General features: G+C 51.7%; 1 protein-coding gene across 1 annotated transcript in view; it reads left to right on the top strand.

The window, feature by feature from the left end:
• Window positions 1-15480, top strand: part of USP36 (ubiquitin specific peptidase 36) — a 45183-nt gene extending 29703 nt beyond the window's left edge. Inside the window, exons 14-21 of the mRNA XM_011956039.1 lie at window positions 3721-4398; window positions 5076-5206; window positions 7345-7938; window positions 8804-9018; window positions 11385-11486; window positions 12125-12240; window positions 12606-12757; window positions 13236-15480. Coding sequence (XP_011811429.1) covers window positions 3721-4398; window positions 5076-5206; window positions 7345-7938; window positions 8804-9018; window positions 11385-11486; window positions 12125-12240; window positions 12606-12737 — 1968 coding nt within the window. The 3' untranslated portion in view covers window positions 12738-12757; window positions 13236-15480. The remainder of the gene's footprint in view (window positions 1-3720; window positions 4399-5075; window positions 5207-7344; window positions 7939-8803; window positions 9019-11384; window positions 11487-12124; window positions 12241-12605; window positions 12758-13235) is intronic.
• The last annotated feature ends 1162 nt before the right edge of the window (window positions 15481-16642 follow it).

The raw sequence follows: 16642 nt of genomic DNA, 5'->3' as shown, positions 1-16642 counted from the left end.
AGAGAGGATGATAAAGGTTATGTGGTTGCAGGTTAACCATTAGGAGCTACCCTCTAAGTTACCTTTGTGTGTGTTTGACATTTACTGCTAGAAGTGTTAAGAATTCAGTTTCACTAGTGAATTCATGGCATTTTCCTCATTAGAACACAGTGATCATTTGAAGTGGGGTGAACCCTCTCTCGATGACTATTTCTTCTTTTTCTTTTTTTGAGACAGAGTCTCGCTCTGTCGTTGCTGAGCCTGGAGTGCAGTGGCGCCATCTCAGCTCACTGCAGCCTCTGACACTCTGCAGCCTCTGACACTCTGCAGCCTCTGACACTCTGCAGCCTCCACCTCCTGGGTTCAAGCGATTCTCCTGCCTCAGCTTCCTGAGTAGCTGTGATTACGGGTGCCTGCCAGCACACCCTGCTAATTTTTGTAGTTTTAGTAGAGACAGAGTTTTACCATGTTGGCCATCTGGAACTCCTGACCTCAAGTGATTCGCCCAGCTTGGCCTCCCAGAGTCCTGGGATACAGGCATAAGCCACCGTGCCCGGCCTGGATGACTATTTTTGATGGATCATCTTCCTCTCCCTTTAGAATGAAGAGTTGAACCCCACACACAGGCAGTCAGGGCCTTTCACAGTCTGCAGGGGTCTTGGTCATTTACGTACGTCTGTATTTCCCTTCACATTAAAGAAAATAGAAGCTGAAATTAGAAGCATTAGAATTGAAGTAGCAGTGAAATACATGATATAATTGTAAAGTTGGTGGTCACTGTAGCCCAGACTAGGAAGTTAGGAAGCAGCCTGGGCCAGTTACTGTGACTCATGTCTTTAAATCCAACACTTTGGGAAGCCGATGTGGGAAGACACTTGATGCCGGGAGTTCGAGACCAACCTGGGCAAAACCTGTCTCTACTAAAAATGCAAAAGCTAGCGAGGTATAATGGCATGTGCCTGTAGTCCCAGCTACTCAGGAGGCTGAGGTGGGAGGATCACTTGAGCCAGGGAGATTAAGGCTGCAGTGAGTCGTGATCACACCACTCCACACCAGCCTGGGCAACAGAGCAAGACCCTGTCTCAAAACAAATTTAAAAAGCAGCCTGGGCAACATAGATCCCCATCTCCATAGAGAATATTCAGTAAGCTGATGTGGGAGGATCACTTGAGCCCGAGAGGTTGAGGCTATGTGTCACGCTAGTGAACTCCAGGCAAGGTGACAGAGTGAGACCTTGTCTTAAAAAATAAAGAAAAGGGGTGCCGGGCACTTTGGGAGGCTGAGGTGGGTGGACTATTTGAGGTCAGGAGTTCAAGACCAGCTTAGCCAACATGTCGAGACCCTGTCTCTACTAAAAATACAAAAGTTAGCTGGGCTTGGTGGTGTGCGCCTGTAATCCCAGCTATTCGAGAGGCCGAGGTAGGAGAATCGCTTGAACCTGGGAGGTGGAGGTTGCAGTGAGCTGAGATTGTGCCACTGCACTCCAGCCTGGGTGACAGAGTGGGACTCCATCCCCCCCAAAGAAAAAAAGAAGCAGCCTGGGCAACATAGACCCCATCTCCAAAACCCCATCTCCAAAAACGTGCAAAAGTTAGCCAGGCGTGGTGTGTTCGTCTGTTGTCTCAGCTGTTGGCAGGTTGAGGCAGGAGGATCGCTTAAGCACAGGAGATCGAGGCTGCATTAAGCATTAAGCCATCAGTGTGCCACCGCGCTCCAGCCTGGACAACAGAATGAGACCCTGTCTCAAAAAAACCCCCCAAAATAAAGGAAGCCTCACTTGCCACAGGAACTCCACGGGCAGAGTGATGCCCGAGGGTGGAGGTTGGCTCAAGGAGAGTCCCTGTCTCAGGCACACCTGCAGGGGCGCTTCACTGACCATGAGCATTTTCATTACAAACGTGATTTTCCAAATACACTGCAAGCAGACAAGAGCCATTTTCCTCTGAATGACATGGTGCAAGTTCTAGTGTGTATGGAAATGTTCAACCAGTGAAAAGGCTTTGCGGTGCAGTGGAAAGTGAATTCCTTTTAGAAAACAGTATTAACAAAGAATAGAATGTAGGGAGCAAAACAAAACTCAGAAGAAAATAAGAGGTAAATTCTTAACCTCTGCTAGAGGGAAGGAGACTTTGTATGCTTAAAATTGAGGGATCAAATATAGAAAAATTATGAATCGATTAAGATTTACATTTTTGTACATAACCTATTACAAATGCAAATGAAACAATAAATATTGTCAACAAAAGGTTAACATTTGTAAACATAAGATCTCATTCAAATGGAGATCACTCTAGTGCACATGCAGAGAATATGAATGTTAAAGTGGTAATAGCCCAAACAAGTGTCAAATTAGCAAATGTTTTGAAAAATAGATGTCGCTGGAGTATAGTAAAAGCAGTTTGGCAGTTTGCATCAGATTTCATGAAAATATTTATAGCCTTGTAATTCCATTTCCAGAAAATCAGCATGGAGTACTAAGTACAGGAAAAGGTCAACAAATGTTTTTTAAGTACAGACTATATACCAGACCCTTGAGTTGCCGGCGAGGGCTGCAGTGGGAACAAGAGAGATAAGGGTACAGCCTCATAGTTAACCAGGGGAAGCTCGACATTCAGCATCTAAATACAGAATAATAAGTTATTTCTATGCAGTTGTAATAAGTGCTCTGAAGGATAAAGGAAACACACACATACACTGCACTGTATTGTTAATTTCAACAGTTGGAGACAATATGGCTTATATAAATTAACCATACAGTTAATATATATCAGTAATATATAGTTTATATAGTAAAATGTCAAAGACGGCCAACAGGCAGGTTGCAGTTGCTCAGGCCTGTAATCCCAGCACTTTGAGGGGCCAGGGTGGGAGGATTGCTTGAGCTCAGGAGTTCAAGGCCAGCCAGGGCAACATAGCAAGACCCCCCCCCCCATCTCTACAAAACAGTAAAAAGTATTCAGGTATGGTGTGGCCTACTCCTATAGTCCTAGCTACTTGTGCCTCTGAAGTGGGAAGATCTCTTGAGCCCAGAAGGTTGAGGCTGCAGTGAGCTATGATGACATCATCGTACCACTGTACTCCAGCCTGGGCAACAGAGCAAGAAGACCCTGTCTTAAAGACATTTATTGAGAGTTATCGCCCATAAAGATGCTTGAGATAATAGCATTCAGGTAAAACTGGTACATAACTCTTCAGGGCAGAACCATTTGAAAGAAAAGACTTAAAGAAGAAAGCACTAGAATGTTAATGCATGATTATGTTTAGGTGACGGGACTTTGCTAAATTTTTTTCCTTTATACTTTTTTCTCTTTCTCAAATCTTGATAAAAATGTACTGGTTTTATAGTAAAGATGGCCATAAAGATATGTATTCAGGCCGGGCGCAGTGGCTCATGCCTGTAATCCCAGTACTTCTGGAGGCTGAGGAAGGTGGATTGTTTGAGGCCAGGAGTTTGAGACCAGCCTGGTCAACATGGTGAAACCCCGTCTCTGCCAAAAATACAAAAATTAACGGTGTGTGGTGGTGCACGCCTGTGGTCCCAGTTCCTTGGGATGTCACAAAACACCAGAATTGTTCAAAGAAGCCACAATGTCTTTACCAAGAGTCCACATAAATAATTTGTCTTGAGCGTACTAATCAGAGGCCATGCCCACTGCTAAGATGCGTTGTGGCCTTATGAAGGCGTGGCCCGACTGGGACTTGTCGCTTCCTTAGTTGTGTTTTCTGCTTTGCTCTCCTTAGCGACAGGATTCTGGGACAATGAAGAAGCTGCACAGCACTGAAGAGGTTGGCGTGCCCATTTCCAGGAACGGCTCCACCCTGGGCCCGAAATCCCAGAATGGCTATGTTCCTCCAAAGCTGCCCTCAGGATCCCCTTCCCCCAAACTCCCCCAGACACCCACACACATCCCGACTATCCTAGATGACCCTGGAAAGAAGGTGAAGAAGCCAGCTCCTCCACAGCACTTTTCCCCCAGAACTGCTCAGGGGCTGCCTGGGGCCAGCAGCTCGAGTAGCAGCAGATCTGGGAGCCAAAGGCAGGGCTCCTGGGACAGCAGGGATGTTGTCCTCTCTACCTCACCTAAGCTCCTGGCTACAGCCACTGCCAACGGGCATGGGTTGAAGAGGAATGACGAGAGCACTGGCCTCGACAGGAGGGGCTCCAGCAGCTCCAGCCCAGAGCACTCGGCCAGCAGCGACTCCACCAAGGCCCCCCAGACCGCCAGGAGCGGAGCGGCCCATCTCTGCGATTCTCAGGAAACAAACTGTTCCACCGCTGGCCACTCCAAAACGCCGCCAAGTGGAGCAGATTCTAAGACGGTGAAGCTAAAGTCCCCTGTCCTAAGCAACGCCACCGCTGAGCCTGCAAGCACCATGTCTCCTCCACCAGCCAAAAAACTGGCCCTTTCTGCCAAGAAGGTGGGTGTGTGGGGGTCTCGCCACTGCTGTGTGTCAGGAGAACTCCAAGAGTTGCTTGGTTGGGGTTTGGAGAGAGTGAGAACATTGTCCAGGGACTTTGGCATCCCTCATGTCAGAGGAACAAAGTGTCTTTTAGTTATTCCCAACCATTTGCAATTAAAGAATGGCTATGCTGGGGTGAAGGCAGTGTGGGGTGTTGAGAGAGCCCTGATGATCTGGTGATACTCATGTGACTCATGGAGGTTTGGGCAAGGTAGCGCTTCCCTGTTTTCGCAGTAGGCGGAAGATCCTGACTGAACCCGAGGGAGGGTGAGCCCCACCAGCGCGCTTCCCTAGCAGGGGTGGGACGGGCAGGAAGCGCAGAACCGAGGGGGGTGCCCGGCACCTCTGCAGCAGGAAGCTTAGAAGGCAGCCACGGCACGAGGATGTGATTGTTGTGCTGAGATTTTTGTTTAAAATTTCTTCCTTTTTTTTGTTTCTAACCAAAAATACTTTTCTGGTTCTTCTTCTACCATTCCCCTGCCCCTCACCTCCCCTTTTTGTCTTCTTCTGTCCCCTCATCTTTCTTTCTGGGCTCTTTTGTTTTTATTTTCATTTTTTGTCACTTTTGTTTTCCCTCTTCACTCACGGAAACCTTTTTTAGACCACCAAGTTTTTATTTATGTCGATAACTGCAGGCCAGCACCCTGTGGAGGGCGACCGGCAATGACCTCCGTCCACCTCCCCCCTCACCATCCTCCGACCTCACCCACCCCATGAAAACCTCTCACCCCGTCGTTGCCTCCACTTGGCCCGTCCGTAGAGCCAGGTAAGCTTCGGGCCGGGACCTTCTGGGTGCCGACTGGTTCTCCCTGTGGTTGCGTGTGCTTGGCTGGTGAGGAGTTGGACGGATCGCCAGCCTCACAGGACTGACAAAGCACTGGGCAGCCAGGAGGTACGGGGGGATGTCACCGACCAAGGTTCCCCTCTTCTGTGTTCCCCTGTGGTAAGGGAGCTTTGGGTGGTGAAGGCAGTTCAGCCTCTGCAGTCCCGATGTCTTAGTTCTGTCTTTGTTGGTGGTCTGTCTGTGACATCCATGTGATGATGTGGTGTGCTGGGAACTGACCTGTCCTGTATCCCTGCCAGCCCCATGACAGTACTTCCCAGTCGAAGAGAAAGGCGAGGTAAGGCCTTGGCGAGAGGCCTTGAGTGAGCTCACAGTCCTGTGCGTTTTTTCTGGGGTGTCTTGCTTGCTAGCGTCATGTGGGTTAAGAACTGTCTCAGGGCTCTCGGGCTCCTCTGCCCACACCTGCCGGAGATGCAGCCCCTTCCCTCTGCATATGGGCCTTGGTCCGCAGGGGCTGCCTGCACCTGTTGGGTGCCTCGAGTGGCAGGAAGTTGAGAGTCACTGGTCAATGGCTGTCTGGAAGCCGGTGGGAGTGGGGAAGGAAGCAGTGAAAGATGGGGTGAGCCATGAGGTGGCCTGTGGGGACTGTACTGGTGACCTTGGCGTTGGGTTCCAGTTCTAGAATCTCCAGTGCTGCACGAGGGTGAGGTATGACTGTACGTCACCCACAGCCTACGTCACCCACAGCCTCTGCCTTACTCTCCTCCCACATGCACACACACACACACACTTCTCCCCTATACCTAGCGTAAGATTTGTATGCGTGGGAGGGCCTTGAGTGTTTGGGTGTTTTTCGTTTCTTGCCTTATAAGCTTTTTTTTGAAAAGATTCCAGAAGACAGGGTAGTCAAATGTCATGCGGCTGGCATGACCCTTTTCGTTTGTTTAGATGATGATGGGGGTCCCGTTTTCCTTGGAAACCCTGGGAGGTGGGCTTTGTGGTCGCAGCTCATTGACAAGGGAGAACATGGTGGTTCAGAGCAGGAAGTTAATCTTCCTAGGGACACATAGCTGGCAAGAGGGAGCTCAGAGCCTCACCGGGGTTGGCGCTAGATCCTGTCCCAGACATGCCTGGCTCGCGATTCTGCTCTACGCATCGGTGTCCTGGTTCCAGCGTCCTAACGATGCTCATGTGGAGCTGTTGTTAGGGCCGACTCAACACTTGCCTGCCTTGTGAGGCTCGTTTCCTGCCTGGGAACACCCTGAGACCTTCGGAGGCTGGAAAATCAATCTTCACGGGATCGTTTTTTATTTCTTACCATTTATTGTTTAGTGAAGGCTTCCTCCCTTAACACATTTGTGTTAAAGATTTAAAACATTAGCGCTCGCAAAAATATCTGAACTGCTTGGTGACAAGAAACTTAAGGCATGGAACTATTCTTATTAACTTTGCCTTATTGAAAGAAAAAAAGAAATTGACTTTTAAAATCATGTGTTGGCTTGCCTTTTTTTTTTTTGATCTTAGGGATCAATTATTTTAAGTTCTGGGTTACGTGTAAAGGTTTGTTGCAGAGGTGCCATGGTGGTTTGCTGCACCTATTAACCTACCACGTAGGTAACTTTGCTTTTTTTTTTTTTTGAGACGGAATCTTGCTCTGTCGCCCAGGCTGGAGTGCAATTGCGCAATCTCGGCTCACTGTAACCTCCGCCTCCCAGATTCAGGCGATTCTCCTGCCTCAGCCTCCCAAGTAGCTGAGACTACAGGCGTGTGCCACCACGCCCGGCTAATTTTTGTATTTTTAGTAGAGATGGGATTTCACCTTGTTGGCCAGGCTGGTCTCAAACTCCTGACGTCAGGTGATCCGGCCACCTCGGCTTCCCAAAGTGCTGAAATTACAGGCATGAGCCACTGCGCCCGGCCAACTTTGCATTTAAATAGATGTCGAATTAATTGTTAGCTTTCTTTCAAACTTAGTGTAACTTAATGTGTATCTGAAAACTGCAGGGCAAAAGCCTTTTCAGATTTTTAGGTGAAAAGGAGGGGAGTGAGGGTGAACAGAAGGAACAGCTCTGCTGGGTCTTTCAGAACATCCTCTCCCTGTTTCCTGGCTGTCCCTACAGGGCTGTGTCACCTGCTCCCCAATCATCCAGCCGCCTGCAGCCCCCCTTCAGCCCCCACCCCACATTGCTGTCCAGTACCCCCAAGCCCCCAGGGATGTCAGAACCACGGAGCTGCTCCTCCTTCTCGACGGCCCTGCCTCAGGTCAACGAGGACCTTGTGTCCCTTCCACACCAGCTGCCAGAGGCCAGCGAGCCGCCCCGGAGCCCCTCTGAGAAGAAGAAAAAGACCTTCCTGGGAGAGCTCCAGAGGCTAGGCTCAGAGACGCGCCGCCCACAGCACATCAAGGAGGCCACTGCGGCTCCCCACGGGAAGAGGAAGAGGAAGAAGAAAAAGCACCCGGAGGACACAGCTGCCACCGCCCTGCAGGAGGGGCAGACACAGAGACAGCCTGGGAGCCCCACGCACAGGAGGGAGGTCCAGGCCCAGCTGCCCGCTGTCAGACGGCAGGAAGATGGCACACAGCCACAGGTGAACGGGCAGCAGGTGGGATGTGTTACGGACGGCCACCATGCGAGCAGCAGGAAGCGGAGGAGGAAGGGAGCAGAGGGTCTTAGTGAAGAAGGCGGCCTGCACCAGGACCCACCTTGGCACAGGTAAGGGCAGGAGCAAGGTGGCATCTTGTGTTCCCTCTGCCAAGAAACAAAGCAAAACCACAGAATCTACCTCTAACCCCACGTAGGTATGATCTGGAAATGTAGTCTGCTTGTGTGGTTTTCTAAAATGTGAATATGTGAGCAAATGTCTCCTCTGGCCAGTTGTGGTGGCTCACACCTGTAATCCTAGCACTTTGGGAGGCTGAGGCAGGCGGATCACTTGAACCCAAGAGTTTGAGACCAGCCTGGGCAACACGGCAAAGCCCTTTCTCTACCAAAAACAAAAATTGGTTGGGCATGGTGGCACATGCCTGTGGTCCCAGCTACTCAGGAGGCTAAGATGGGAGGATGGTTTGAGCCCAGGAGGCGGAGGTTTCAGTGAGCTGAGATTGCATCACTGCCCTACAGCCTGGGTGACAGCTAGACCCTGTTTTAAAAAAAAAAAAAAAAAAAAAAAAAAACACAAAAAACTCCTCTGATAAATACCAGTGGATTGGTCCTTGAAGTGACAGTGGTATGGACAGTAGTGTCCATCATTGTATGTGCAAAGCCATCCAAGGATGCTGGATCAGGTGACCCAGGCCAGGCCAGGCTCTGCAGTTTCATCAGGTCACAGTAGCCTGCACATTGGCCTCGATGGGCTTGGCTCAGTTAGGATGAGACACGTGACTGGTTTTCCCTCCATCGTCTCCATGGCTGCGTGTGGAGCGTCTGCTAATGCGTGTTGGGGGAAGAATGTTGCAGGGAGCTCCGTGCACTGGGTCACAGCTGGGGTGGCACCTTCTCCATGTTGCACGCGGAAGTCTGTGGGCTCCTGCTCCCCTTCCAACTTGTTCAGAGCTGACTGCTGTGTCTCATTTCCCAGCAGCTGCTCTCCCATGGGTGATGGTGATCCAGAGACCATGGAAGAGTCTCCAAGGAAAAAGAAAAAGAAAAAAAGAAAGCAGGAGCCACAGCGGGCGGTAGAAAAGGATGGGCATCTCGAAGGCCTGAGGAACGCCAAGCCCCGAGATGCTGCTGTCCCCAAGTCCAGCAGCCACACGCCATCTGTGAATGGCTGGTGTCCTGGGGACCACATGGGTATGCACCCGGCGAGGGCTTGGGGGCCGCATGGGTATGCACCAGGGGAGGGGGTGCAGGACCACATAAGTATGCATCGGGCGAGGGGGGTATTGGGGAGTGCACAGGCTGAGAGCAGTGCCTCCTGCATCTGAGCTTGGGAGGGTCTGGGAGAAGATGTGGAGGTCCCTGGGACCCTGCCAACCTTCACTCCCCGCCCACGAGTCTGTTCCCTTGGGTGATGGGGTTGAAGCTTCCTCATGTGTCAAAAGCATTTGACTGAAACAACCCCATGGGAGAGGTTACAGTGCACATGAGGTTTAAAACATTCTGTGAACTCCAATGGATCTTCCGATTCAAAGCTGTTCCTGTCTACAGCTTCTCATGGAATGACTCCCTGAACTCCCAGCCTGAGTTTTTTTCTGTGACGGTTGAACTGAGAAGAGTTGGGTTCAAAAGTGAATCCTCCTCTCCCTCTATGTAGCTGGGCCTTTCAGAACATAGCATGGTGTGCTTGCTGTTGGGGACCTGTGTGCTGTGGCTGGTGGCTGTCCTTGGGCACCACCCTCCAATTGAAGGGTCTTTTGTTTTCTTTAGGGCTGGCTGGGGCATGCCTTGGCAGGCACCTGCCACAGAACACATTTGTTAAGTGAAGGGAAGAAAGTCTTGGCTGCTTGGTATAGCGGGCCGAGTTTGAGTGAGGCCTCCGCTGCAGTCTGGAAGGTCTGATGGCAGTGCATCTGGGGGCCAGCAAGACCTTAGAGACTGATTTGTATTTATCCAACTCTTAAGAAAGAAATTTATCGATAAAAATGAAATAGTATGAAATAACTTGCAAACTGCGGGTGCTAGCCAGTGCCGCCCGTGTTTGCTGGCCAGCACGCTCTCGGAAGAACTACGCTCACATGGGGCCAGAGGCGCCCTCCGTGCCATCCTTGGAGCAAAGCGGAGTTGGCTTGTTAATGCAGGAATTCAAGGGCCATCACTTGAGCACTTGCAGCGCAGCAGGGTCCATGCCAGGTGCTAGCTGTGTGTCCTGAGCCGTGTGCCCTGCACTGCGCACTGGGGGCTGCATGGGCTCTCGGGGGGAGCACCTGGCCCCATACACTCTCAGTCCTGTGCACCTGAGGAGAGTGGCTAAATGAGCAGGGTACCAGGCCCAAGGGCAGGAGGCGCACCCAGCATGTTGGGAGCAGGTGGGCTACTCTGCATGGCCAGGTCCCTGGGCTGTGGATGAGATGGGAACTATGGAAGCCACTGTGTGGGGGCAGGGGACACTTAGCTTGGAGCTCACTGAGGAATTGGAAGCAGGGAGAAATGAGGTCAGATTTGTGTGAAGGGAGGTGAGTATATTCCAGGGGCTATGTGGCTAGCTGGCCAGAGGACTAGTTCAGAAAGGGTTTCTAGAACCTGATGAAGGTGGTGAGTGCTCTCCTGGTCCCGACATGCTGGGTGGACCTGTGCAGTGTTGCTGACGGGGACCAGGTTACCCCTGGACAGGGCTTAAGAGGTTGGGGTCCCTGATGGCAGCAGCCAAGCTTGGCTGTTCCCCTCACCCCTGTGGTCATCCAGGTGTCAGGCTGGTTCCAGGGCATGGGCCTCTCCCTTAGGTAAAGTGAGTTCCATTTAGATCTAGTTTTCGTCCCTCCCTCTGTCAGACTGAGGACTTACCCTGCTGGTTAAAGGGGTTTTAGAGGGTTTTTTTTGCTTTTTAGCTTTTTGTTATTTTCCATGTTTTCTTTTTCATGAATTGACTTGGACAACAGCCTTCTCTACTGTGTGAGATCATTAGTAAATTAGGCATGTAAGCATTAGTAAATAAGCATTTAGGCTGGGTGCCATGGCTCATGCCTGTAATCCCAGCACTTTGGGATTACAGTTTGGGAGCACTTTGGGAGGCCAGTAGGAGTCCCCAGGAGTTTGAGACCAGCCTGGGCAACATAGTGAGACCCTGTCTTTAAAAAAAAAAAAAAGGCGGCCGGGCGCGGTGGCTCAAGCCTGTAATCCCAGCGCTTTGGGAGGCCGAGACGGGCGGATCACGAGGTCAGGAGATCGAGACCATCCTGGCTAACACGGTGAAACCCCGTCTCTACTAAAAATACAAAAAAACTAGCCGGGCGAGGTGGCGGGCGCCTGTAGTCCCAGCTACTCCGGAGGCTGAGGTAGGAGAATGGCATGAACCCGGGAAGCGGAGCTTGCAGTGAGCTGAGATCTGGCCACTGCACTCCAGTCCGGGCGACAGAGCGAGACTCCGCCTCAAAAAAAAAAAAAAAAAAAAAAAAGGCATCCACTTACTGTAAGTTCTGCTATAATTTAAGGTGTGTGGTTGCTTCCCCAGTGGGTTATTTTAAACGTTTGTAAATGTTTCTTGGCTCCTCCTCTTGCAGGGCTGGGCCAGGCCCCTCCTGTGTCTTGGAATGGAGAGCGAGAGTCTGATGTGGTCCAGGAACTGCTCAAATACTCATCTGATAAAGCTTATGGGAGAAAAGGTACTGGTTTGGAGACAGGAGTTCTGTTTGCCTTTGATTGGTTGGTTTTGGAGGAGGGAAGGGTGTGGAATGGATCCTGGTGTACTGTGAGTGTGGAGGGTGGGCATCGCTCGGCTTTGAGAATGGGAAGAGGAATCTCAAGACTGGCTGGAATCCTCTTTAAACCCTCGGCCGTGGCACGAAGGTGGCTTCTGTCCATGGCAGGATCCAGAACAGCTGCTTCTGAGGGTTGGGGCGGGGTGAGGAACCCAACACATGCTGGGTCTTGGGTAGGGATGGGGCAGAGTGACCAAGCTCTTCCAACCTAGGTAATGTCACTTCTTACTTAGAGCATGTTTTTATTCAGACTTCGAGGCCAAACATGACATCTTTGTTTCTCAGACGAGGGCATGGGTTTAGAGAGAACTGAAGTCTGTGGCCATGGTTTAGCGTTTAGCTAAGAGGGTGGTGTTGGGGGTTCCGTGCTGACCGACCACACTCGGACGTCGAGCCGTCCTCCTCGTCCTGTTCACCACAAGGTGGCACTCAAAATTGGTGACTAAATATGGGTAGACTAGTTGGTAAATGACACTCTTGAAGTGAAGCCACAGGGTACCTGGGAACCTGCACTCATGCTGAGCCCTGTGTCTGCCCGGTAGTTCTGACCTGGGATGGCAAGATGTCAGCGGTCAGTCAGGATGCTATTGAAGACAGCAGACTGGCGCAGACTGAGACCGTGGTTGATGACTGGGATGAAGAGTTTGACCGAGGGAAGGTATGATGCGTGATGCTGACCACAGGCTTGAGGGGGCAGGGCGGTGTGGCTCAGCTCAGGGCCGGGGCAGTTGGAGGTGGCGGCAGTGGCATGAAGTGGCCGAGCGTGAGAAGAGCCAGGCTGCCCAGGCCTGTCCGGGCATGTGGCCATGGACAGGAAATGCATCCTTGCAGCTTCCGCCCCTTCATCAGTAGGGGGACAGCAGGGCGCCATGCGCAGGGGTCACTGTGAAGAGTGGGTCTCCAGAGAGCTCGCGAGAGCCTGGCTTGTGTGCAGGAAGCTGGTGACCTGCATGCAGTATGGAGCCCCGTGGGCCAGGAAAGAGCCCTTTTTGGGAACCGTGATGCCTGCGATTCTTGGTCTAGGAAAAGAAAATTAAAAAATTTAAGAGAGAGAAGAGGAGAAACTTCAACGCCTTCCAGAAACTTCAGACTCGACGGAACTTCTGGTCTGTGACTCACCCAGCGAAGGCTGCCAGCCTCAGCTATCGCCGTTGACTATGCCCCTGTGGAAGGAGGTTGGTTCCGAGGGCGTGGGTGTGAGGGTGAGGTGGGGGTGTGTGTGCCGTGTTTGTGTATAGGGGGTGTGGTGGGGTGTGGCATGCATGTGTGTGATGCATGTAGGCTGTGTATCTGGTACATGTGTGTTGGGTGGTGTGTGTCTGGTGTGGACGCGTCTGTGGTGTGTCTCCTAGTCACTTGAATGGAGAAGGGTGTATGTGGGATGCGTGTGTATAAGGGGGTGCGTGTAGTGTGTATTGGGTGTGGGGTGTGTACACCTGGCATCTGTGGCGTGTGTCCTGGTTACTTGGAGAAGGGCATATGTGGGGTGTGTGTAGGGTGTGGGCAGTGTATATATCTGGCACGTGTCCTAGTCACTTGCAGAAGTGTGTGGGGTTTGCCAGCCGCATCGAGATGTCATGCATTGGATTCCTGGGTTGGACTCATACCCAAGGATGGCAGTGGGAAGATTGTGGTCCCGTTTCTGTCTGTCAGGACTGCCGTGCTTTGTTCCGCAGCCTCCTGGAGACAAGGCGTCCCTTCCTGGGAGCTGTCCGTCTGGACCTGAGGGAGCTCTCTGTGTGGGCTCTGCTGCGCTGTGAGCCTGCCATGGTAGGAGCTCTCCCGGTACCAGTGTCCACAGACCACCCGACGTAGAGGCTTTGAGGCTTCTCTATATCGGAACCTCTTTGGTGACATTCCTGACCAGCCCTGCAAGAGAAACGACTGTGTGTGAGCAGAGGTGGCTGCACGCCTGCTGGACATCTTCGCCGGGCTGTGCCTTCTTGTGTTCATAGACGGTGGTCTGTGCTGGCAGAGGCTGCTCCCCCCCTGGTTGGGGCTATCGAGAGAGTGGGGGACGGTGGCCACACGTCCCCCTGGTGATCTCCTGGTGCATGGCTGGTGGCTCTTGGCGAGCCATCCCTTGCTCCTCAGGGCTGGCGCCACCGTTGTGTCTGAGCCCACCCTCCCCTGCTTCCTCAGTGGGGCCCCTTCATCTGTTGGCCTTACCTGTCCTCAGAAAGGAAGAGCCGACTCCACCCAGCCAGCTCTCCCTTTTATGGAACTTGAGAGGGTGGCCCTACTGTGCACCCCTTCCTTGTGAGTAACTTTCAACTGTCCTGGAGAGCAGAGGCTATTTGGGGTCGGAGGAGCCCTCGGTATTACCTGCGAATACATCTGCTTTCCAGGCTGCTATTTATTCTGAGACGACTGTGCTGTAGCTTCCCTTGCAGCTGCAGTACCCCACAGGTCTTCACTGAGGTGGAGGCCTTGGGGTAGAATTTTCCATTTATTTTACTACTTAATACAAAACATTTATTTTTGACCAGTCCTGTGGCTTCCATTAGCAATATGTTTCCTTTCCCAAATATGCAAATAGTGGCTTTGTTTGCTCAATTTTGTGAGTGCTTTGGAATTTAAATGATTGTATAAGTCAAGAAGATTACTTTTCTATCTTGCTTAAGCTGTGCCTGCTAACTTGCAATTTAATAAATACAGGAAATCCTCAGAGAAGGTGATATTTTCAAGAAAAAGACAAATGCCCTCATAGTAGTGGGAAGTGTGAAGGTGACCGTGAACATCCTTCCTTGTTGGGTCTGTCCCCGTCCTTTCCTCCTGGAGTCATCGCAGGTGGAGATGGACGTGGTGTTGGACTTACATCTCCTTCAATGTCGCTCTGCTGGGCCAGAGGCGTCCTGCTGTCCTGGGTGGCTGCCGCACTGTCTGCACCTCCTCTCCCAGGGGCAGCTTTGCGTCCTGCCTTCGTGCTCGGGGCCTGGGTGGTTACTGCTGTGTAGATGGAATTGCTTTCTTCATATGGGAAGATACATTTATTTTTTTCCATGTGGGTGGGTGTCTCTTTGGATTTTCTTCTGTTTTTACGTTTCACTTCTTAGAAGGGCGGGAGAGAATCAAGCTCCTGTGGCCACCTCTGTCCCAGCAGCAGTGAGTGGAGGTCTGCCTTGAGCTGGTCAGGGTGCCCTCTGCTCTCCTGCAGACCAATCTCTGAATGTTAAAGATGAGGGCCCGGCTTCCGTGCTCTGGCTTCGTAACTTATCTGGGAGGGAAAGCACATGCCTTCACGGGCAGGGTGTGTTCCTTTTCCTCTCGGGGTGGTGACTTGCATTCCTGTGTGAACTGTTCCCTCTGCCGTGTTTTTCATGTGATGTTCTACAGTTGAAAATGTTAGTTGTCTGCTAGCACGGAATTTATCTCCTTTTCTTTCTCTTCTCTCCTCCAAATCAGTCTCTTCCCTTCTCCACTAGATAACTGTAAAACTGTCCTGAGGAACATACATTCGCTAACTCTTGGGCAGTGGTGAGCACGAGACAACTTTCTGCAGTGTTTATCAGTGTCGGGTAGAGTCGCGTCCCTTCCCTCCACAGAAGTCAGCAGCCAGATAGGGAAGGGAAAGGTGAGGCCCAGAAAACGAGTTCAAATTCCAGGTCCTGTGCACGTGTGTAAGTAAATATCAGTAACCCAAGCCTATATCGTAGCAGTCACTTGGTTGACTTAGGATCTGGGTCTGTTTAATTTTGTGCTTGGGAATGGAGCTGGAGGGAGTGGGGCCTGCGTAGAGGAGCTGCCTCTCCGGGGTCCTCTCACTCACCTGCCCTGTGTCCTGGTTGCATGGCCGTACCTGTCTATGTGCAGAGGTCTGTGTCCCATCCTCTGCACCTCCTCTCCAGGGGCCTGGGAGCCCCACATGTTGGTACAATAAAATACTCTGTTTTTGTGAGTTCTGGGTCTTCGTTTTTTCATTTGATTTTTTTTTAAAGGTACATCCCCACCAGGGTCTCGCTGATTCCACCTGTTCTGGAAGTTGAGGTTGGGCTAGGAGGGGCAGGTAGGTCCCTGCAGGGAGCCCAGTGTCCAGGAGGTTACATTTGGCAAGAGCAGCCCTAGTGAATGGGTGACCAGGAGGCCGAACGCCCCCGGGGCGCAGGTGGGTTGCAGGGTTGCAGTGCATCGGGTCCTGTTGAGAATGCCGCTCTGCAGCTCTGTTCCCTGATGTGTGTGGCTTCCCACCTCTCCCTTCAGCAACTGGGAAGCAAGCTTTCTCCACCCCAGGGTGTCCACCAAACACAGGGTATCATGTTTTCACGTCTTTTTAGGGGCTTGGCTGGACACCCCAAAATGAGGACAGCCAAGTAAGAGCAAGTGAGGTGAGGCAGCTCCTGGACCCAAACCAAAGGGGTGGCAGAGTGGGGCACACTGCTGACCCAGAGGCCTTCCTGCCAGCCAGGCTGTATCTGAAGGCACTTGCGTTGTAGTCTGGGCAGCGGTTGAGGGGTTTCTGAGGCTTGGAGAGGTGGTGATCTGACACCAACGCTGGGTGCAGTGGTTACATGGGTGAGGCTGTGGTTTTTCCATTATTTTTTTGTTCTTTTTTTTTTTTTCCCCAAACAGAATCTTCCTCTGTTGCCTGGGCTGGAGTGCAGTGGCATGATCTCCGCTCACTGCAGCCTCTGCCTCCCCGGTTCAAGCAGTTCTCCTGCCTCAGCCTCCCAAGTAGCTAGGAGTACAGGCGTGCATCACCACGCCTAATTTTTGTATTTTTAGTAGAGACGGGGTTTCACCATGTTGGCCAGGCTGGTCTCTAAATCCTGACCTTGTGATCCGCTTGCCTGGGCCTCCCAAAGTGCTGGGATTCCAGGCGTGAGCCACTGCACCTGGCTGATCTCCATCTCTTGACCTCGTGATCCGCCCGCCTTGGCCTCCTAAAGTGCTGGGATTCTAGACATGAGCCACCGCGCCCGACAGGCTTTTCCATTCTTAACTGCCGTTTACCAAACGCTAGGGCCACTTCTGGGTGAGTGTAAAAGTGAACACACGCAGAGTCCCACCGGCAGGACTGACGGCTCCAGGGCAGGGCGGGCACTGCTAGGGAGATGCCGGGA

The sequence above is a fragment of the Colobus angolensis genome, unplaced genomic scaffold (genome assembly GCF_000951035.1).
Source record: "Colobus angolensis palliatus isolate OR3802 unplaced genomic scaffold, Cang.pa_1.0 Scaffold1, whole genome shotgun sequence".
NCBI classification, from domain to species: domain Eukaryota; kingdom Metazoa; phylum Chordata; class Mammalia; order Primates; family Cercopithecidae; genus Colobus; species Colobus angolensis.
Note: the sequence above shows the minus strand (reverse complement) of the source record. Positions and strands in the feature narration are given on the sequence as shown.